At 46.1% G+C, this 22,972-nt stretch overlaps 1 protein-coding gene and 1 non-coding gene across 2 annotated transcripts; both read right to left on the reverse strand.

Moving 5' to 3' along the window:
* Positions 1-426: 426 nt before the first annotated feature.
* HSPA9 (heat shock protein family A (Hsp70) member 9) lies at positions 427-22,661 on the reverse strand. The gene is made up of 17 exons (XM_074838104.1): positions 22,278-22,661; positions 21,174-21,232; positions 19,692-19,779; positions 19,396-19,577; positions 18,771-18,895; positions 17,229-17,302; positions 17,042-17,148; positions 16,059-16,221; positions 15,303-15,395; positions 13,411-13,620; positions 10,743-10,970; positions 9,853-9,957; positions 8,679-8,796; positions 6,207-6,301; positions 3,852-3,944; positions 2,008-2,148; positions 427-1,189 (listed from the first exon to the last, which is right to left on the reverse strand). The coding sequence occupies exons 1-17, from the start codon at positions 22,362-22,364 to the stop codon at positions 1,130-1,132; spliced, it is 2,028 nt and encodes a 675-aa protein (XP_074694205.1). The 5' UTR covers positions 22,365-22,661; the 3' UTR covers positions 427-1,129.
* LOC141929543 (small nucleolar RNA SNORD63) lies at positions 10,423-10,494 on the reverse strand. Its single transcript, XR_012625057.1, has one exon. It is a non-coding gene; the product is annotated as a small nucleolar RNA SNORD63 (small nucleolar RNA).
* Positions 22,662-22,972: the final 311 nt, after the last annotated feature.

The following is a 22,972-nucleotide window of genomic DNA, read 5'->3' on the forward strand; positions in this document are numbered from 1 at the left end:
GTAACTTAAAAATTCACAGCGTCAGGACCTGTAGCCTTCCCTAATAGCTTCTCTTATTTAGGAAACTAAATAGACAGAATAAAAGGAAATGTATTGTAGCAAGGAGATTGCACCACCTTGGAAGACATGGTTGCTCGAAGCAGCAGCCTGCTTGTGAAGGTTGGGCCCCAGCAGAGTGCCTGAAGGTGAAGTCCCACCGCTGCTGCAGATCACAGCAGGACTTCCCGGCACCTTGTGTGAGCGCAGCAGTGACTCTCCAAAGGGACAGATGCCTTCTGGATACCGACACCTTCTTTTTGCGTGTGAATGAAGCACAAATTCCAGAAAGCTGCTGCCACCACAGCTGGCTGACTGTTCCCCTGCCAGGAGCTCTCACAGGCAGTTAACATGCTCATGTTCTCCATCAAAGGCCAGGAGACCAAGAACTCCATGTTGGACACTTTTCAGCTTTTATTTTAAAAAAATCCAGAATGGATCCAATAACAGTTTTATTACTAAGGAAATTGTTTTACCATAAGCAGAGAACAGACACAGGATGGAGCAGAAGGCTCAGGCGAGCAAAGTATTTAACTTCCACATAGCCTCTTTTGTGAGAAATAATGTTACACCTAAATTTGAAGTAACCCCTCTCCTTCAGAACAAGGGTACTAACGCAGCTGCAGATCAGGATGCTCTCCAGCAATGTAACCAGCCTCACTGCCTGCTCACAAGCACTCAGATCCACAAGGAGGGCCCATACAGATGTTATTCTCCTCCCAGTTCCAGCAGGACTTCCATCTCCACCCTGCGATTCAGCGACATGGTTTCCAAACTTTGATATCAGATTTAGTACACCATTGTGTCAAGTATCAGAAATAAATGATCAGCGAGTCCCCAGGTGCCTCAGTCGAATACCACGGGGCCAAACACTTAGGACTTCATCTGGCATGAATTAACTTTCATCAAGTGACAATTTATCTAGCAGACACATCACTAAGTTTATACATTAAAGAATTTTATATATAGAATACTGCAAAAACACAGTAAGTCTGAATTCTGCCCACTGCTGCTCAGGAAGGTCCTTTCTCTCCCAAGCGTCAAGAAAATCGACCTCTTCTTCATACTCTAGTCAAGGCAAGACAGAGACTTCTTATTGCTTCTCTTCCTTCTGATCCCCTGGACTTCCAGAACCCTCTCGCTCAGAGGCCATCTGTGAAAGAGTTGGCTTATTAGTTGTAGTCTAGAAGCATTTTGTTGTTACATTTTTTTCCTAGCTAGCTGCTTAGGTGAGTTGTAGACTGAAGAAACCCTTCCCTCAGTGAACAGGGTAATTGTCCACTGGAGAATGGAAACAATCTTCATCTCTGCATGACTGCTACTAAGAGGGAGGAATCTTCCCATTATTTACACTTTCCCAGTGGATGTTAACAAGCTTACATTGCAGCACTGAACGTTTTCAGCCTGACAACGGAAAAGCAGCTTTCCACAGCAAGGAGAGCTTAGCACCACCAAGGTCACCTGGGCAGAGAGTGCCACTTCCATCCTGGGAGGCTTCCCGGGAGGGCTCAAATGGGTGGGCCTTTCACTGGGAAGGAGACTGAGAAGAAAGTCCCAACGGCCCTACTACTGTAATTTTAGGCAGACTGAACAGGAAGTCTGTTTTAAAATCATCCTTAAAGTAAGTCCAGACATTACTTCACTTCTTTAGGCACTCTACACACCTAAGGGAAAGCTCTGTTCGTGCTCTTGATGCTCTTTAGTAAGAGCTTCCAGCACTTTCCCACACGGTGCCGTACAGTAACGTAACACACGGCCTGGGAGGCAGGCTACCCACGGCAGGATGGCCAAGATTCCAGGTCTTCAACTGTACCTGACTTTCTACAGCTGCTCCTTCAGCAAGTGTCACTCAGAGGGAGCTGCACTGAGACTCAGTGCTACCTCCGAGCACAGCTCTTACCTACCCATCTGGTGTCCTGACTCAGCCCTTCCCATCTGAGGGCTGTCAAATGGAAATGACTGTGAACCTACCTTCTTGTATGCCATTTCAAAGAGTTTCAGGGAAGCTTGCTGCAGGCTGGTTGCTGCCTGTCTGATGTTTTCTCCTGTTTCAGTATCTTTACGAGCCAGAAGTTCCCTCATTTTAGCAATTTCTTCCTTCAATTTGTTGCACTGCAAATAAGTCACAAACAAACATGATGAAATCCTGCAATTTGTTCACTAAATCTCATTGCTGTCATTTAAGCCACATATTGGCCGCAGCAAAACTACTGCTTTTTTGCCAGAAGCCATGAAGTTAAGTCTCAAACTGAGCCACACAGTCTGCAGGGACCAGGACTGTGCTCCGTTCCCAATGGGCACCTGTCCACTTCACTAAACGTGCCACAATTGGCATTAATCGGTCCCCTTGTTTGCAGTCTCAGCAGAGGCGCCAAGGACAGAAAGCCCTGCAGAGACTGAACAGCCCGCCAAGGACGAGAGCTGCTCTCCCTGGCACACCTCACCACTGACTCTGTCACCCCAGGAGCCAGGGTAAAGGGAAAAGAAAGCTGGTTTTCATCTATATTTAAAGCACTGTCAGAAAGCCAACAAGTAAGGCTGTTCACCACCCTGTTTAATCCTTTTGTTGCACGTGGGAGAAGGAGCAGAGAGGCAAACCAAAGCAATGCGGTCTCATCGCAGCCCCTGTAGCCATCTGTCAAACCCTCCACACAGTCTGGCATTTCTCTGTCAGACTGGCAGCCTGTGGAGAGGCAGGCCCGGCAAAGCAAGGTCGCTGGGGGACAGCTGCGCCGGCAGCGCGGGCTCAGCAGCGTTCGCGGGCAGAGTTCTCATTCAGACCCGCAGGAAGGGAAGGTGACCGACAACGCCCGTGTCAGGCCACATCTCCACCCAAAGAGCTTCTTGCAAGCACTACTACCCACTTTCCTTTGGTATTCCCCGCCCCCCCCCCCCGCCCCGAAAAAGTTACAGGGAACAGTCCCTACAGGCAACAGGGATTTAGGCGCTCTGCTCCTGTGAGAGAAAACTCCAGTGGTCATAATCCCAAACACAGAGTCAGGCAATATTCATCCTAGAGAGAGGAGCTGGGCTGAAAACCAGCATTTAAACTGATCAGAGGCTACTTACCAATCAACTATAATCTTGTTCCCTCAAACATCTCACAGAGCCCCTAGGAGCTCTTTTATTCTGCTTCCGAGAGTTGTTAAACGGAAGACTGTTGAATCCATTTTAAACTTGGCTTTTGAAAGCCATAATGCAGAAATTAAGCCATCGCTTAGAGTGGTATGAAAAGCACTCTTTTGATACTAAATATCCACTTCACTCCAAATACGGAAGAAAAACGGGAGTTCAGTGGATATAGTAATTTTCATTACTTCCAAGTTCTTGGGTGCCGTGTATGTACTGCGGGACTGCACAGCAGCTTTGCCTTTGCCTCTCTGCTAATACACTGGTAGGCACTGTTCATAATCTCTCACTTTTGAGCAAAACTCTGCTCTCACACAGGCCGCAGTACAGTTCTTATCAAATCACTGCAAGGCCAAGTCAAGGGCATAATTCATGCAGAAGCCTTTCATTAAGGGCTTCCCAGTCTCTCAGATCTTCAGTGACACTGAACTCACACTTTGAAATAGGATATTTGCTATTATCCAAGCCATGTTCTTCTAAGTATATCCTTACATCCTCCCATCATCCCACTCATCAAGTGCAAAAACCAGAAGAGTCGATGACTGTGCCATCTTTCCACAGCATGGAAACACACACAGAGTTGGTGCCGCTGGCCAGAGCCAGCTACAAGTTAAGTGAGAAACTGAGCAAAGATTTAGTAAGAAATCTTACCCGCCTTTACTGTTAGGGGATCAGAAACTACCTACCTCATCTGCTGGCAGCTGATCCTTGAACTCCTCCATCTTAGACTCTGTATCATGGATGATGCCTTCGGCCATGTTTACAGCTTCCACGCGTTCCTGGGTAAGAGAGCTCGTAAGGGCTTACAGCACACATCCCTGGTGACACCAGCTGCGCACCTATGAACTAGCAGCTGACACCTCTTCCCCCAAACTGCCAAACTCCATTCTAGTTCCCACCCAGGGTCCTTCCTTAATGGCAAGGGGGCAAGAAGAAATGCAAGCAAACCATTTCCAGATGTGTTCTGACACCAGAAAGCCCACTAGGCAGTCTATGCAAGTCACTCCTCATGCTTTCACGCTCAAACTCACTTCCCTGCAAGTAGAAGCAACTAATGCTGGCCCACTGAAAAAGCCAGCAACTGCAGAGACAGCACAGCTCTCTGCTCTGCGCCTTGGGAAAGCAACAGAGCGTTTTGAAAGTATTCTTAAGCCTCTTCAGCAACAAGGGCACTAGAGACAACTAAAATGCTGGCTTCTTTTACTCATGTCCCCTTATTACAAATGCTTGTAACATCTCAGCAGTGGAAAAACCCTTCTGTGCTAGGTAAGAAATGCCCCTTCCTAAGATTACTGTTGCAAAGACAACCAAGAGGGGACAGGGTAGGCTGCAAGTACAGAGGAGCAGTACTCTTGCTGAGACGTAATTCAGTCCCAGTGTCACCATGAACCATTTCATCAGCAACAGTCTCTGGGACATCCAGTCCTCTCCATTTGAAAGAACAATCTACCTGAACAAGGGTGTGATAATATTCTCAGGAGACTAACCACTTACAGTGGAAAGCTGATGAAAAATAATTTTGTTTCTACACTATGCCTTCACTCGTTGTGGGCTGTCCAAGTTAACAGCAGGATGCTGAGTCCAGCAGAGTGATAACTCTGTTTACACACTCATGATACTTCCATGGTAGTAAAACCATGATCAGAAAGGTGTAATGAGGGAATTTTGACAATTACAGTCATGTAGGTCAAGTAAAGAGGAGCGTTACTTAAAGTAACCTAATCTGATAGGTCACTGGACAGAGATGAGTCCCACTTCAGGATTACAACAGGGAGGAACTTATTCAGCAATTTAAGATACAAAGTCAAAGTAAGGCAACAGGAAAAAGTTTTCAGTGCAGCCTCTTCAAACACTAGGCCACCACCTACGCTTCGTGGCAATGACATGGTTATTTAAACAGTGGGACTCAGACCAAGGTCTTTAAAGGTTCTCCACCTAACCTACAAATGCTAATAAGCCAACACTTCGTGGCTTTAGAGGTTCTGAGCCAAGGCAATGCTGCTTCACATGAATTTATTCCATGCATTCCCCCCCTTCAGCCCTCTTCTGATCCCTTCACTACTGAGGGTGAGGTTTACAGCACTGCCTGAACACCCAAGACAGGTTTCTACAGACTAGAGAACACCAAGTGGATCAATTCAGTGTGCCAGTCTCAGCGAATCACTAAACATATGCTGGTCCCGTATCTCAGAGCAGGCCTGTGCTGTGTCTGCTTGAAAATCAACACTCTATATTTAGTAGCATAATTCATTAGTACTACCCTCATTAAACCAATTAGTTTCAACCATTGATCCTATTTATATCACAGGTTCAGTCACTCAATCATGGCAAATGTCAGTCTTTTCCTGGCAAAGTCAGTGAGGTTTCCAAACGCCTCCTGATGGCTTCACCTGCGCTGAGGGCAAATACTGTGCTCAGATACATGTAGCATTCTAGATGCCACAGTGAGACTTTAAGCACTATGGAAAGCAACTTCCCACTTACGAAGGAAGAAGCTGAGATGCAGCTTTGCTTGGCAGGTTCTATAAGTTAAGCTTTAGAATAAACTCAGAGAAAGTAGGTTAAATACCCCCATACTGCCTCCATTTAAATGGAACATCACTGTGAGAACCCAGCTGCAGCAGCCTAGCTTCAAATAAACAGCCTGGATAACAGTCAGGTGAACAGTAAAGAGCACTGATGACAAAAAGCATAACCAGAGTTGCAAAGTTGTTTGTCATGAGTAATAGGTAGGTGAGTTTGCTCACTGTTGCCTCCGTGTCCCAGGAATTCTTCAGGGAGGAATTAAAATGCTAGTCACACAGGGCAAGTTACCCAACCCAAACCCAAAATCCAAACGCCTCTGCACACACCTTCTTGCAACTCTGGAGTGTAAACTGAATATAAGGAAGCAAGCAGATGTTCTGGGTAACGGCACAAACAGCTCAAGACCACGCAGACCAGAACTGACAGCTCCTTCAAAGGTGGGCACAGTTAAGAGCACAGAACAGCAATAACCAGCAGGTATGCGACTAGCTACGACACCATCATGATCACATTACCTTTCTTCGCCTGTCTTCTTCTGCATATTTCTCTGCATTCTTCACCATGTTCTCAATTTCATCTTTGCTAAGGCCGCCAGAAGACTGGATAACAACTGCATTAGAGAAGAAGCATTAATAATGAACGTGCTCTCATCCTTGAGGAAAGGAGAGTATTATTTCCCAAAACCTCTCAACAGCAGCAGCCTTGGTCAGGGACTCTGCACCTGTGAAGACCCCGTGGGCAGTACAAAGACAGCCAGTCTTTGAAGAGGCAGTGATGCTGCTGGCAAGATAAAAGCCTGACATCTTAGATCTATGAGCTCCCCAGCCCTGCCAGACACTTCCTGTCCACTGGTCTACGAGTCACTTTGACTATTCTTCAGTTATTCCTCCTGGAAACAGGAGGACACAAAGGCCCCAAACCAAAGAGGCATTCCAGCAGGTTAAAAACAGAAAATGAAAAAAAACAGCAAAAACCCAACCAAAAAAAAAATCCAAACAAGGATTCATTTTACCAAGGCAGAGATTCCTTTCACTGTTGGAAAGCAGCCCAGGCTGCAGGATAAGACAATATGACATGATTCTACAGGTGGGGTCCTGAAGGTCCTCTGTTTTTCTCCAATTGTGCATAAAAGCCAAAAAATATAGCCCAGACATAAGCTAGTTCTGCAGTAAAGCATAATTTCATTGGGAAAGAGAGGACCAATATACTGGATTTTGCGAAGTTCAAAAAAAAAGTACATTAGGATCCTCATTAGAAGTAAATTTTGTACGTAGTACTTGTCCATAGCACAATACAGAACTCTAAACAGACACACACACACACACACACACACACACACACACGTGTCCTTTGGATGCAGACGTGGTATGAGGAGCTCAGCTTTCCAATTAGGAACATGCTTGCATACAGATAGGCAGCTAAAAAATTCTGGTTGCCTATTATCAGGAGACATTTACTCAGAGCTAGAAGGCTGCCACACAGGGAAAATCTACAAGGAAATCAAAGGAACAAGCAGTGTGTTTTTGGAAACAAATCTACACTAAAAGGCAAGCAGTACGGTGAAGAGCAGCATATACCTTCAAGTTGCTAGTAGACTTAACAGTATTTTTCTTAACTGGAGCACGCATTTGATTGCTCAAGTGGTTGTCTCCAAGAAACAACCGAAGGGCAGTATAGAGGCTTCCCAGTTAGCAGCACAAAAGAGATCTATTTTGTATCAAGGGAACATATAAATGCTTCAAATTAATTTTCTGAGCCCACAACAGAGCTTCAGAAAATGTCAACTGTGTCGTTAATTACCCCAGAACACCGGGCCTAACATTTCATTGCATTACAGAGCAAAATACACTGACAGCTTGAAGTCCCCAAGCCTCCTGCTATTTAGAGATGTTTCCAGCCTAAATGGATGAAAAAGAACAAGGTAGTTTCACAAAAATACCTGCTGCTTCAGAATACTTGAATTTCAAGACCTTTGTTACGGAGTAATTAGAAACGAAACAGGGTCTTGGCACAGGGCTGATCTGTTCAGCTGTACGTGACATGCCTGGGATTCCACAGAGATCTTCCTAGTTTGATTTCTCCCTTAGAAGTTGGCACCTTCACACAGGCAGCCTCAAACAGACGCTAATCTCTTCATGTGTTAGCAGAGGGCACTCCCAAAGGAGCAGCACGCCCAGGAGCACAGCTCAAGAACAACTCGTACAAGATGCTGGATTCCCAAACCCCGATTTCTGTCCCTTCAGGGTAACACAGGGCACAACGTCACTGCTCTGAGCTCCTCAGTGACACAGGACACTCCTATAAAGCAGCAGGAGCATTGCTCCACAAACCCGGTGAGCCCTCTGTTAGCCAACCTATACGTCCAACAGCTCTCTGGGGACTGAGGCATGGCTGGCTGATACATACAGGGAACCCCAGGAAACAGCTGCACTCTGCTAACACGCTGCTGTGGCCATCACAGCAGACTGCAAGACCAGGAAAGGACTGTCATACAGTGCAAAATTACTTGGAACATGGTAAAACCCTGCCAGTGAGGGCTTCCTTGACCTGGGCATAGGCAGATGCTTTATCTCTGCCTGATGGGCAAGGAGGGAGCATCCGTTGTTGGCAATGTCTGTCATCAGGCTAACAGAGAGGGTGGAGTGCTATGTGTTTACACAAACTTTACGTCCTTAAAATGACGCTACAGGTCAGTTGTCACTTCTCCTTCTCCCTCTCCCTACTTCATTTGGCAGTAACTGTTTGCCCTCCTTTCCAGAGGAGGCACTTAGGCTGATGACTTCAACTGCATCTATGCTGCACTGGCAACAGATTGCTTGTGAATCCTCACTCTTAATCAAGGAAGATGCTGCACAGTCCCCACGCCTGGGCTGTGGGGAGGCTCATCAAGGCAGCACTGGAGTCCCCTCAGTGCCCCACGTGCTATGGCACCACCACTGCTCCACACCTTTCCCCCTCGTCCCAAGGCAGCATCCCAGAGCACTTACTTTGCTGTTCACGCCCAGTGCCTTTATCCTTGGCTGACACGTGAACGATGCCGTTCGCATCAATGTCAAAAGTGACCTCAATCTGGGGCACTCCTCGCGGCGCCGGAGGAATCCCAACCTGAGAACGAGAAGTGCTTAGCCATCAGCTCGGGGTACAGTGTTGGGCATGTTATCTTGGTGATCTGTCAGTTGAATCAACCCTTAACTAACCCCCAACCCTTACCTAAGCCTCACAGCCAAGTCCTTGAAATACCTGTTGGTATCATGAGGTGAATTAGTAGTATCTTGACAGATTTAACAGGATACAGATTTTTATCCAGGACAAGCGCACAGAAACTACAAGAGGTCGCGCCCAAGTTTGGTTTCTGCTTTATTGCTAAACAAGCCACCATGGACGTGGACATGGCAGGATGCTCGATTTCCTCAGTTCTGGATGTAACTAGACTGCACTGACTACCTCTGAGGCTACCATTTTAAGAGTGTGGCAGGCAGTACAACTTCCTTCAAAAGTACAAAAGAAAGGCAAAGCCCTTCCTTTCAGTGGGACTCTTCCTAGGAACAGCAAGTTTGGACAAAGAATTGTAACAGTGTCAGACTTTGACAGCACGGACCAAGTCAATTATGTGCAGGGAGCTGGTTAGGCAGCCACATGCTGCGCACATGAACCCCTGGAGCTCATCTGTGCTCCAGTAAGCAGGGCAGTTCCATGGGCGCTCACAGAAAAGGCTGGAAATGGGTCGCCCTAGGGACTACAGGCATCATGGAGCCTGCTTCAAGGCTTGTCTTTGCAACACCAGAGGAAAGGCCAGCATTCAGGTTATCTGCTGCACAGACCTGGTACTACTGAGCTCTTTTAGCTCTCTGTGCCCAGAAGCAAAGACAGCTCTTTTAGGTGACCAGGCCCTAAAGCTGCAGCAGCCCCTGTGCCACAGAAGGCTGCTTAGAAACTTCGAGCTCCTTCTTAAATGCTGGTTGCTCCCCTGTCACTGAAAGGCTGTCCCAGAATCAGGCTGTGCCTTTAGAAACTGCTCTTTTACTACAAATAGGGTCAAATGTCTTCTGTAAGATGAATCCCCCTCAACACTACCTTCAGGGGTCAACTGAAATGGAGAAGGTTTTAAACTTCTCAAAGAAGGTCAAGTCTAAGGTCGTGAATACTGAGTAGCCAACATACCAATGTGAACTGGCCGAGAAGTTTGTTGTCACTAGCCATCTCTCTCTCTCCCTGACATACTTTAATCTCCACCTGAGTTTGCCCATCAGCAGCTGTAGAAAACACCTGTGGAAAAGGAACAGAAGGTTACTGGATAGCCAGTAAACTGCATCACGTGAACTGATGCAGTTACAAGCTGACTAAACAAGAATAAAGAGAAGCTACTTGGAAGAGATAAAGAATCATTAAATGCTGGTTGTTCCCCTTTTCCTCTAACAAAACACTAAGGCACCAAGACTAGCAACAGCCAAGCTCACCAGCATCTTGTCCTAAATGCACACTAGAACTGGTAATGCCATGCCAGCAGCAGGCTGCCAGCCACATAACCAAAACATCTCCTGAAGCAGCACAGCTCCTGCCCCAACCCCATGCCCCAGACAGAACAAGCGTTATCAGTAAGAGCACACAGTAGCAAACCCAGACAAGGCAAAGTGAAAGAAAGGAGCACACCCAAGTCTAAGGCCTTACACAGGAAAAAAAATAATCCCTTTCAAGGCATGCAAACCAAGAAAGGTGGTCTCAAACGGGTGTGGTGCTCAGTTACAGAAAGTCTCCACACAATTCTTCTTCAGAATGATGTGTTGACAGTTAACATCACAGCACACGCACTGCAGTCCTGATCAGGCCACAAACATCCTGGGGTATCTTGGCACGCATTAACTCAACTTACCTCCCCTCTTGGGCACACTAATAATCAACGGAGATGCTCAGTGGCTGATATTAAACCTGATTTCTATGCTGCTTTTCCTTGCCAGATGAGGAGGAGACAAGACTATTTACTGGGATGCTTTGGGTAGCCTTCACTGGGTGAGAACACACAAAAGACCCACCCATCTAGAGTCAATTCGTACCTGGCTCTTCTTAGTCGGTATGGTAGTATTCCTGTTGATGAGCTTTGTGAAGACACCTCCCAGTGTCTCAATCCCCAAGGAGAGGGGAGTTACATCCAGCAGCAGCACATCAGTAACATCACCAGCTAACACACCACCTTGAATAGCTGCACCAATAGCAACGGCTTCGTCAGGATTAACTGCTTTGCTAGGAGCACGGCCAAACAAATCCTGTACAGTCTGCTGCACCTGAATGGAGAGAAAGCACAGCTCATATGCAGAGTGAACCGTTACCACCCAGTGCTGCGGCCACAAGAACACACCAGCCATGGCTACAGGTTTGTATCTTCATGCTCCTGCTGCCGTGTAACCCTGTAGCATGACAGAAATACTAAGTTTCAGGCTTGTAACTGCTCTCTAATTCCCCATCTTCCACGCACCCTCTCCAGTGCCCTTGCTTCAGTCTAAACAACCCCTTCTCTGAAGGCTTTCTTTCAATTAAGTTTGCCAGCTCCAAGTCAACCTACATCAGTCCTTTCATGTAGCCCAGCCATATTCAGAAGGGAAAGCTCCATGCTTATCAAGCAGGAGTCAAGGACTGCTCCCTGGGAAGCTCTACAAGCCAACACTGGGCACAACACAGCTGTCAAGGACGGTACAACTGTGGATGCAGAGCACAAGGAAGGTAAAAAAAAAATCCAGAGCAGAAGGACAGTTCATTTTATTTGTGTGTAATAAGGAAAAAAAACAAAATTGTCCGAATTGTTTGAAGTATTTTCAAACTCTTTGTTTAATAGGCAGTTTTACCCCAGAAGTAGATTTGCTATGTCAGCTGACAGTCTGAGCTGCCTTACTAGCTTTTCACTGCTCTGCCCTTTCAGAAGGATGTGCTCATGATGGCCACGGATTTACTGCTGAAGTATCCAGACTAGAATGCAATAAGGTGTCTGCACCAGAGCACAGCCCAGAGTCCGCCCCTCTGCCTTGCAAGAGAAGGGTGTGGGACTTGGTTCCTCCTCTCCGAGTACACTAGCTCGGCACACATCAGCCCAGGTGGGCGTGATGCGCCTGGAAAACTGCTGTAAGCAATGTCCAACTGCTCTGCACTTAAGCCAAGAGATGTCTGCTGGGAGTGTTCATTACAGAGGAAGACACTTTATGTGTGAGCATATAATTAAGTGCAAGTCTTTACCTCTGGAGGCATATTTTACAGTACAAAAGGAACATTACTTCTAACTACCCACTGTACGTTTCCTGGAACACTGGCCACGTGAGCGCTCCAAAGGCTGCACGTTCCCTCCTAGCAGGGTGAAGCGAACACAGCGACGTACATGAGAGAAGGCTCTGTGCTGCGTGCAACGTACCAGCACCGACCTTGGAGCCAGAGCTGTAAATACAGGCACGCAGGAAAGCATTGTGTAAGCTCAAAGCCCCAGATGCTGGGCGTTATAAATAGGGGTAAAAAAGTAAAAAAGTAAATAAAAAAATAAAAAAAAAAATCAGTATAAGTACCATCTTCCACCCCTAAAGGACACGTAACGTTTCAGGAAGGGCTTCCCCACTTCTAAAAGCGTTTTTCATCACTTCATAGGTAGCTAACCACACCGTTTACCCAGCTGGAACAGCAGGGCCTTCGGGAAGGTACAGCACAGTTACTCCACTTGAGCTTTGGCCAGAGCAGCAGCTTCTGTTTATCTTGTTGCTCTGGTTCCCCTGCCTGGGTGACCTTCTGCACACACCACTATCACCTCCAACCACCAGGCTCATCTAACACAGGGAGGAAAAAAACCCCCACCAAACCCCTAATCAATCCCAAACAAGACCATGTACTATCTTAGAAAGGACCTGCAAATCACAAGTCTTAACAGCAAATGAACAGTCCAAGCCTGACTGATTCCTATGGAATGAGATTCTGATGATCTCTGTAGAAAAGGACAAGCTGTACCCTTGAAGGGAGCAGAGTACATACATGTTCAGCTCTGACTTCAGGGGAGCTAAGCAGGAGTCTGCCCTGCTACGAGCAAGAATAGTAAGTCACCAGCAGACAGCGCCTTATCTGCAAGACTGTGCATGTCAGCAGAGCAAGCTTCTAAGTTACCTGCTGGTGCTTATCACCACAGAACACAAGGGCCAGGTATTAGGTAACGAGTGTTTGGAACAGCCCGTTAAATATCCTTGACAACACCCAGCCTCAAACATGCCGAATACACACAACCAGCAGGTAACAGAGCCATTCTGCTTGTGCAGTTTCTTCACAGCTTGCTGTAAGCGTGCTACAGAGGGGAGGAAATCCACTGGAAGGCAAAGATTACTGATAGGTTATTGAAGTGTGCCTTTATCACACACTGAAGTCCACAACAAGAGAAACCACCCTGTGTATCTCAACAACGCTGCTTATGTTCGGTCCACATTGGAAAGTCAAGTTGAGTTTTCAACTCCTGATACCTCCCACTTGTCTTTGTAAAGTGCAACCCAGCTACAGGCCCCAGATCCAAGCTGAGCTAATTGAACAGGGTAAGAGTCCCTGGCCACTGCTTTCATGTGACTACTGAGCACGTCTGCTCCACTCCCAGGGCCTTCAGCTGCTGGAGCTCTGACCAGACTCCCAACTTTTCTGTTACAGATCACCCTAACAGAAAGCCCTGGGCAGCTGGGCCAGCTTTGCCTGTAACAGGGACTTATCTCATACCTTTGGCATTCTGGTCATGCCACCGACAAGGATGACTTCACCGATGTCGCTCTTGCTGACTTCAGCATCCTGCATGGCCTTCTGGCACGGCGCTACCGTCCTTTTGATCAGATCAGCCACAATCCCCTCAAACTGCGAGCGACTCAGCTTCATGTTCAAGTGCTTTGGTCCAGAGGCATCCATAGTAAGGTATGGCAAGTTAATATCAGTCTGCAGCACAGAAACAGACACAGAGTGAAAAATGGGAATGGAAAATAAGGCAGCTACATACAGGTTTCAGATCAAGTTACAGGTTCTGTTCTGCCTGTACTGAAGCATCTACGTGCCCGTTCACTCTGCAGCCCAGTCTTTAAGTGGCAGCAGGCATACTGCTACGTTTGACATTTCAGACGAGAGAGAGGAAAATTATTTTGTTACACACCTCATGGTGGTAACTGTTAAGTTCCAATTTTAATATTGTGTCATTTTGAGGTCTTTGCTTGTTAAGAAAAACAATTTAATTTCTATCATAGCCAGGAGATAAGAGCTGAAACATTAGAAGTGACAACCTTAATCCTCTTGCTTTAGCACAACAGAGAAGAAAGCCCAGAGTTCTGAAAGATTCTGCCATATGATTAACATTTCATACAAAGTAAGCTACTTGAAGGAAATAACTCATGACTGTTTTCTAAATGCAAACGATTCATATTAAACAGCCAGTCCACTGCCATTTAACACAAAGTTCATCTGTGCCAGGAATCATAATCCCCACTTTTCATGGCTATTTGTGAATGATCTTACAAATTTGCATGCTGGATTTTTAAAGCAAATCTTATACTGAAACCATCTTGTTCAAGTGCTGAGTCATGCTGACATCAAAAAGATACTACAAATCAAAGCAATAAAAAACATGAATGCTTTAAGCTCTAGAGATTTAAGTTTACACAACAAGAACTAAACCCATGTGGCTAGAGGTGTGCATTCACTTTATAAATAGCATAGTCAAAAATATGGGAAAATAGGGCCAAAATCAAGCTGTCTTCCTTTCACTGCTAAAGAGTTAAGGAATTCAGTTTCTTCTGGTATGAACAGACTGTATTTGCCAACTCTTGAGCTAGTAAAACAGAGCCTGCTATGTCTCTGGCAGAACTATGCATCCATTGTGACTGGCCTAAACTCCTTGCTATGAGCTCCCCACTGGCCAACAAAAAGACCACCATCAAAAAAAATATGTTTATTCAGAACCTAGAAACTGGCAGAGTCCCCATTTCAATTACTATATAATTGACCTTAATTTCACTTAGGCAAGACTATTACACCCCCAACTTGCTGCTTCTCCAGCTCCTTATTCAGTAGGGAATAAAGAACATGCTTGAATGCATTAATATACAAAGCAGATGGAAAAAAAGGGGTATACGTTGCCCATTGTCTAGACAACTCTTCTATAGGCGAATAAATAAAGATCCTTTAGAAAAATGATTTATTAGACAAATTAGCCGTTTCAGTGGAATGAATAGCACCAAGATTTTGTAACTGCTTGCACAAAGCTGCAAGTACTTGTAGTAACGCAGCAGTACTAGCTGCAGCTAAATTCCCTGATGTCCATCATACTTCTGAAATACATGGTAAGTTGGGAACAAGGTCACATTCTCTGCAAGATGAGAAAACATGGTGCCAGAAGGCAGGCAAAACCCAGCACCCGCTAACATTCCTGGCTTCTGACAACTAACTGTGCTCCTAAACAGTCTACCCTGCTAAAGGACTTTCTGTTGAAGTGATGCCATTTGGTTTTACAGAAGCTTGTTCTACCACAAGAAAAAAGTAGCAATTTCCTAGAGCTTTGTTAACAAAAGTAATGCAAACCTCAGCGTATTACAATGTTTTACTGGACTGCTTTGAACCCAGCCACCTACCTGCACAGATGATGAAAGCTCACACTTCGCTTTCTCTGATGCTTCTCTCACCCTTTGAAGGGCCATGTTGTCTTTAGTCAGGTCAACGCCCATCTAAGCGACAAACAATATGGGTTAACAGACTCAGCTTTTGCACAGGAGTCATGGAGAGCTCTTCTGCACCGCAGTTCACCTTCCTATCACTCCTGACTGCAAAATGCTTGTAGAGATACAGGCTGATATGTACACTTCTGCTCCTCTCTCTCACTTCTGGCAAATGTATTTAGCATTTCAAAAACATTTGCTAGCCCTCTCTGCTCTGGCAGTGATTATACAGTAAGTTACAGATCAAAGCTTGGAAAAGCTGCTGCATCACAGAATATAAAGGCAAGACTGAATTAGCCAAGGAGATGGAATTACAGTGCAGTTTCCTACAGCCAACCCTGTACTGTATGCATCTGTGCTGACACATTCAGTCAGACCACAGATTTTTAGTACTAAAAGTAAGCAGACTATGTGTAGGGTAGTCCTGTTACACTAGAGGGAAAAAGAAGTCCTGCCAGTCTACGTCTTCCAGGAGAGGTACAGTCCACCTCAAGAAAACAAGTGTAAGAACTGGAAGACAGGCTAACACGTGTTCAATACTCTTAAATTTCGGCTGCGCCATAGATTACAAACCAAGTCCTACAATTTAAGAAAACTCCCATTCTTCTATATAAGTTAAGAGAGGTTGAAATACAGTGTCACACAAGATTGAATTCTGATGAGATACCTTACCTCTCTCTTGAACTCTTTAACAATATACTGTAGCAAAGCCTGGTCGAAATCTTCTCCACCTAAGAAAGTGTCACCATTGGTGGACTTCACCTCAAAGACTCCCTTCTGGATTTCCAAAATGGAAATATCGAAAGTGCCACCACCCAAATCGTAGACTGCAATACTACAAGGACAGATACAGAAAAACATTACTTCCTAGATAAAAGTTGTGTGGCTCAAAAATCATTCTCCTCAGGAGATGAAGTGTGAAGAATTCATGTCGCTGTTCACAAAAGTTAAAAGCTTCTCTCTAAAGACAGTAAACAAATTGCACAGTGTGCACATTCCTTGAGCACTCTGAGTCCACGTGGAAGTCTTCTCTGAAAAACGTGCTACACGATGCTTAACCTTGCCCATTATTTCAGAGGGCAGTTTTTCTTTCTTCAAAAAAAAACCCCCACTCACATCCAATGACAAGGGCAGGGACACCAGAACCATTATGAAACATGTTTTTCAAAACATGTGACTTTCATAGCACTATAATCCACATCAGAAATACAAAACCTGTAACAAACCCCCTGCATTTATATAACCACCCTTGACGTTGACAGAAGGCTGAATGCAGTCAGGGAAGAAGACGCAGGCTGTGGATACGAGGCACCAAACCTCAGCGTATCTCTTGGGCTACAGTTCAGCACCAGCAGCCACAGCCTCTCACCCAGCTGTCCTTCGCCACACCCATCACTGCTACCAGGAAGGTAATTACATTGACACTCAGCTTTGATAATGAAGTTGTAGCTGCAAGTTATGAACTCACTTTCTTTAACAAGTATGGTTGGCACAGAACAGAGGTGACATTACACAGCACTGACTCACAGCTGTAAATCTATTTTGGCAGAATTCCAACCAATGATTTTAAAAAACAGAAAGCAGAAGAGGCATTTACAAAGCAAATTACAGTATGCTTCTTTAAGAGAGGGTAGGTGTTATGAACAGGCACTTACACTTTGTCTTCAGACTTGTCCAGACCATAGGCAAGTGCAGCTGCGGTTGGCTCATTAATCACCCTCAAAACATTCAAGCCAGCAATCTGCCCAGCATCTTTTGTAGCCTGAGGAAAAAAGAGGAAGAGTGCTGACTACTGAAACTAAATGCAATTTATAAGCCAAAAAAATTTTACAGCTTGAATACCTGTCTCTGAGAATCATTGAAGTAAGCAGGGACTGTGATCACAGCATTCTTTGCTGAATGTCCCAGGTAATTTTCTAGAAGAGAAGACAAAACAGAAAGTTATGCTTATAAGATAAGAATAGCACGAAGTTATTATTATGTAGTTTGAAATAATTTTCCTGAACTAAGAACAGAAGAGTCTCGCTGCCTAAGAACTTGCTGCTTTCTGGGAAGATGCAGAGGGGGCTGTGCAGAAATCAAGCCCTTCACGGAATAGTTTGTGGACTTCTGACAGAACAGCAAAGCACCTCCACGATTCAATCACTGACTGGATGCCACTAGTGAGTGAGAATTAATCCGAGAGCTTAATTTGTCATTTTAGTGTGTGAGACTGAAGTTGTTTTCCATTTCTTTGGAGTGTGCAACATGTGATGCACTTAAAACTTACTCATTTTCATCCTGTTTATAGAGCCTGCTGATGGTAACATTTATACAGTACGAATAGTGTATATAACTTTATAAGCATTTGAGACAGCAAGTCAAGAAAAATATGTATTGCACCCTAAACTGCTCTGAAAAAGAGAGAAGGATGTTATCAAATGCAGATTCAGAACTGCTAAAAATAAGAATGCGCATGATGCAGTGAGAATGCACAGACAGGACTTATGCCTATGCCTTAGCAATGCACAGACCTTACACACTGCATTATTCTGTGCTGCCTGCAAAGCCAGACCATTCCATAGTTGAATTCATGTAGCATCCAGGCCAAAAGCCAGCAGACCTACAGGAAGCAGACCCCTGCTCAAGGCAGAGGAACACCATCCTCACGAGGAAGTCAGATTCATCACACCTAGATGCTCACGTACCACATACTCATATTTTACTCTTGGGTGGAGCTTTAGTAAGTGTCAAAAAAAAATAGCTTTGGATGAAGCTTCAGTAACAACCTTTAGTCCTGGCCTCCAAACACTTATCACTGGATGCACAACCTTTACCAAACAAGGCTGTGGGAGGCAACTACTGACTATTAGCTCTATGTATTATACTCAAAAACCACATTAGAAATTGAAAAGAAACAAGTATTTCTCCAGGCCAATGGATATTATCCCCTAGTGGAGATTTAAAGTCACCACCGGCTAAGAAGCTATTAATTCAGCCCAAAAACCAGGTCCCTTCAACACTCCCTTTCTTGCTATGTATCTAGCAGGTAAGAACAAAGCCCCTCAAAAGCCTGGCTGCCACAGCCCCTGCTCAGCTGCAGCCAGGGAGGCACAGGGACTGCAGCTTACAAGGAAAGGGGCTCCCCCTTCTGAGTAAGTGTGCATTCAATTCAATTCAAACTGAGTATCAACTCAATCGGTATTCAATTTTGGTAAGAGTATGTTTGAAATAAAGCACTAATATCTTACCAAAGCTCCAAGATTGAGGGAAGCACTGATCTTCCTAACAGCCCACCACTGTACCCTTCCACAGCCTGCTATACAAGGATTCCCCTCCTTCCCCTCATCATGGCCCAGCACCAAGGTCACACTTGTGGGCACAGACTGCACAAACCATACCAACCTGCAGTTTCCTTCATCTTCATTAGTACGAAGGCACCGATCTGGCTTGGAGAATAGAGTTTCCCATGAGCCTCTACCCAGGCGTCACCATTGGAGGCACGGACAATTTTAAATGGAACGTTCTTACTAAAAAACAGAAGTATTCCACACTCAATTTCTGTATCAGCATACATCACAAAACCCTACAGTTAGCATCAGCAGATGAACACACGCAAGTTCTAGACAAAAAATACTGAACTTGCCAACATCAGCCTCAGAACCAGGGAGTCCCAGAATTTCAAATATACTACTGCTTTTAATCAGCTATATCATTTAATTGTAATCATACAGCTTTAATTGTGAACACCCTCAAGAATGAGAAAAGCCTTCACTGGTAGATGCTGACCATTCTGCACAGCACCAGCAAGGCTTTTTAATTCTTCTCCAAAAACCTTAGGATGACCAGCAACTAACGTAGCAAAATACAGCCTGGCCCTCAGAACATAAGCAATGACACTCTGAGACATCAGGGCGTAGCTACTTCACCCAGAAGAGGGTTATATTTTAAAACACCACCCGTCATGCTATACAGCATTGTATTTTCTGCATTCCTGCTGGTAGTAGAATTGCTTTCCACCCTCACTTACATATCCTTCTTCACTTCAGAGTCGTCAAAGCGCCGCCCGATGAGGCGCTTGGTGGCGTAGAAGGTGTTGTGTGGGTTGGTGACCGCCTGCCGCTTTGCCGGCATTCCCACCAAGCGCTCCCCATCCGCCGTAAACGCAACAACTGAAGGTGTTGTCCTGGCGCCTTCAGAGTTTTCCAGCACCTGTGTAAAAAATGTAACAGGGTGCCATCAAAAAGCATTGCCTTCAGGAATGCTAAGTTTGGACATTCCACTTCTAATAACGTTACTGCAAGCTGGTATTCATTTTTTACTTACTTTCGCTTGTTTTCCTTCCATGACTGCCACGCAGGAGTTTGTTGTACCCAAATCAATTCCAATAACGGCACCTTTAATTGCTTCTGAGCTGTAAAGCATATTACGAGAAAAATAAAATTACCACTAAAGGAAAATAACTAAATAGCAAAATAACTTTCTACCCTGATGACAGGACAAAGTGGTTTTTCACTAGATGCTGAAGCAAATACACATTGTATTCTGACCTCAGGTGTTCTCTGACTCTTACACAGGAACTTAACCTTATGCCTCTGTGTTCAATCACATCACTTATAGGTAAATCCTCACTTGTTTAAGTAACCATATAAAGTATTATTCTTCCCCAGAATAATCTGTACTACATATATTCTCAACATCCCTTAAGATTTTGACATAAAACAACGTCATAACTAATTCTGTCCCTACACAGACAGGCCTTGTTTTGGGTTACCTTTGACCTTCACACTTGTTTGAAAACATCCACCCAGAGTCAAAATGCTAATAATAAATTGTATTGGTTTATTTATCATTGCTTAGCACAAAGAATACACAAAGATAAAAAATTATTCAACCCATGCAGGGTTCTCTGAGCCAGAGATAACTTTTTGATCCTGAGGAGCAACAAATTAATTCTGGAAAATGGAAGTGGTTCTTACAAAAGACAAATTTGAACCTCCTCCTTTCTAGGAAGGGTGTATTACCCCTTTCAAGGCTAGAGCAAACTCCTGTATCATACCTTTGCCTTATAAACAAAGCCATGTTCTGGGATGGAGAAAGCATCCTGAAGGCAGAGCAGGACCATGTTTATTGCCAGGCTCTCAGCCTCTCCCTCCCCAAGGCGCTAAGTCGCTCTACCTCCACTTCAAATACCATAAAGTGGTGATCTTGGAAATGTGCAACTGCTCAGTTTCTCTGTGCTAACCAGAACTGGGCAGTTTTCCTAACACAAACACATTTCCCATTCTGTGTCCTGAATCAGCATCAGCCACAAAACATCTGACTAAGTTACACAACTAACTGCTACTCTTTACCCATTATCTTTCAACAAGAAAAACAAGTGATTAAAATGCATGAGCTGTTTGAAATAAACTTTATCCGTAGTGAAATGGAGCCCTGCATCACTCTTGTTTCATGCCAGTGTAAAACAATTTGTTCCATCAATGTTTGGGGTATTTTTTTGTTTGTTTTGTATTTTTGTTTGGGTTTCTTTTGTTTGTTTTAAATCAAACAAATCTCAATGATCCATGTTTTGTTGATGCTACTGTTGGTGGGAGAACAGGGGAAGAACAGTTCTTAAAGTTCCCCTGAAAAAAACACAAGAGAGAAGGAAACAGTCTTAGAAAAGTTACATGCATAGGTTCTGGTTTTATCTTGCTGGTTTTACTCTGTCAGCCCACCTCTGACTCCACAATCGGTTCTGGTATCAGGAGGAGAGTAGATGTAAATCTCAAACGGCCAAACATGAAAAAACAAGGAAATACTTACGCGTATTTTCTGCTGGATGCTGCTCTGAGAACATTTTGACTGAGGCCATTCCAGAATGTCTACAAAATGAAGACGTTCTAATGAAAATTCAGTTTTAAACATTAAGGGATCTTCAAGCCAAGACTTTCAAAGGTAAACAACTTCGGAAGCAACATAGCCCTTCTACAAGTTTTCAAAAATTTAATTGCAAACTAAGGAAGAATTTGATAAAGACTCAGATTACCATAAAAAACTAATTACTACACTTCCTCATCTGGCATAACCTTGATCTCTATTACCAGAAATAAGCTGTTTCCCTCAAACAAAACAGTCTACAAATACATCACCAGTCAAAAAACATTTCAGTAATTGACTCTGAACCTTCAGCTTTGAATGAACAGCAGCAGATAAACATTAACCCCATTTCTCCAAGCTTTATGCGTGGTCAGCAGCAAATGATCTACTACATCCCTTGAAGAATCTGCAGTCGAGATTTTGCAGCTACTCTTTTAAGCTTTTTGCAGTGGCCGTAACTTTGCACGTGCAAGTCAGTATCTTGGAGAAGCCCAAAAGCATTACCCCTTTTTCTGTTTTGAGAGTGAGATTTTAACAAAACACCTTAAGACAAGCAGGACCACACCAAGACACGAATATTTTGCTAATTCTTTGAGACACCTGGCCTAGCCGCGCCCCGTGCGCGGGTAAGGGGGAAGGGCCGGGAGGGAGCGGGCCAGCCCCGCGGCCGGAGCAGAGGCCTGCTCGGGGCTGCCGGGCCTGGCGCTCGTGCCCGTTCACAAACCGCCTCCACGTCCCGTCCCGCCCCATCTCCGCTATCATTTTCAGACGGTGGGTGAGGAATTGTGCAATCTTACTATAAACTTCCTTGAACACAGACCCCGGCACGCGGAGCACGCTCCCGGGGCGCCTTCCCCACCTCACCCACCGGCTGCTGCTACGCCCTGCGCCCCGATTAACCGTTTTCTCAATAAAATCTCCTCAGGACCGAGACATCCCAAGGGCCAGCGGCCCGGGCCCGGGCCCGGCACTCGGAGGCTGAGAGCGGCCCCCCCCACCCCCCCCCTCGCCCCCCCCGTCCCTCAGCGGCCCCGGTCGCCCCCCGCGCACCTGCGCCAGCCCGGGGGGCGCGGGGGCGGGGGCGGCGCGCGGCAGGAGCAGAGGGAGGCGCGCGGCGGCGCGGCTGGCGCTGAGCATGGCGGGGCGGCGGCGGACCGGGCCGGCGGGGAACGAGGGTACGCGCGGTGCCGCGGCTCTTCTGGAAACCTCCACCCACGTGGGCCGCAGGGGGGGTGAGATGGCGCCGCAGGACCCCCGGCGCGGGCTGTCGCGGCGATCGCCTGATCCTTCCCCTCGCTTTCGGCGCTCCGCTCGGACACTAACACCGGGGAGCGGCTGCGCGCTGACTTTCTGAGACCGTGAGAGAGCACGCCACTTCGGCCGACGGGGACTAGGGCGAGAAACGGGCGCCAAAGTGGCCCGGTGCACACCGGCACAGCCTAGGACAGCCCGGGTCCTGCGGGCGGCCGCGCACTCAAGGTCGGACAGGATAAAGCGCAGGGCGATTGCAGCGGCCTTGCGTCAGGGTAGGCGGCGCGTGCGCGGCGTGCGCGGCGTGCGCTGGGGCTACGCCGCATGCGCGGGGAGGGGGCGAGAAGGGCCGGCCTAATGCGGCTGCGCGGGCCGCGCCGGGGCGTGCGCGCATGCGCGGTAGTGCGCGCGCGGGGGCGGGGGGCGGGTTGGGGCGTGTGCGTCAGGGGCAGGGCGGGGCAGGCCGCGGTCAGCACCGGGCTGACGGGCCTGTA

Source organism: Strix aluco, chromosome 13 (assembly GCF_031877795.1).
Source record: "Strix aluco isolate bStrAlu1 chromosome 13, bStrAlu1.hap1, whole genome shotgun sequence".
Taxonomy (NCBI): domain Eukaryota; kingdom Metazoa; phylum Chordata; class Aves; order Strigiformes; family Strigidae; genus Strix; species Strix aluco.

Bases quoted from the DNA above. Each gene is read 5' to 3' on its own strand.
- HSPA9 (XM_074838104.1), bottom strand. From the start codon at position 22,364: ATGCTCAGCGCCAGCCGCGCCGCCGCGCGCCTCCCTCTGCTCCTGCCG. The intron at 19,578-19,691 runs GTAAGTAAAAAA...TTTTTTACACAG, and splicing joins TGGAAGGAAAACAAGCGAAA to GTGCTGGAAAACTCTGAAGG. The intron at 3,945-6,206 runs GTAATGTGATCA...TCTCTTACCCAG, and splicing joins AAGAAGACAGGCGAAGAAAG to GAACGCGTGGAAGCTGTAAA.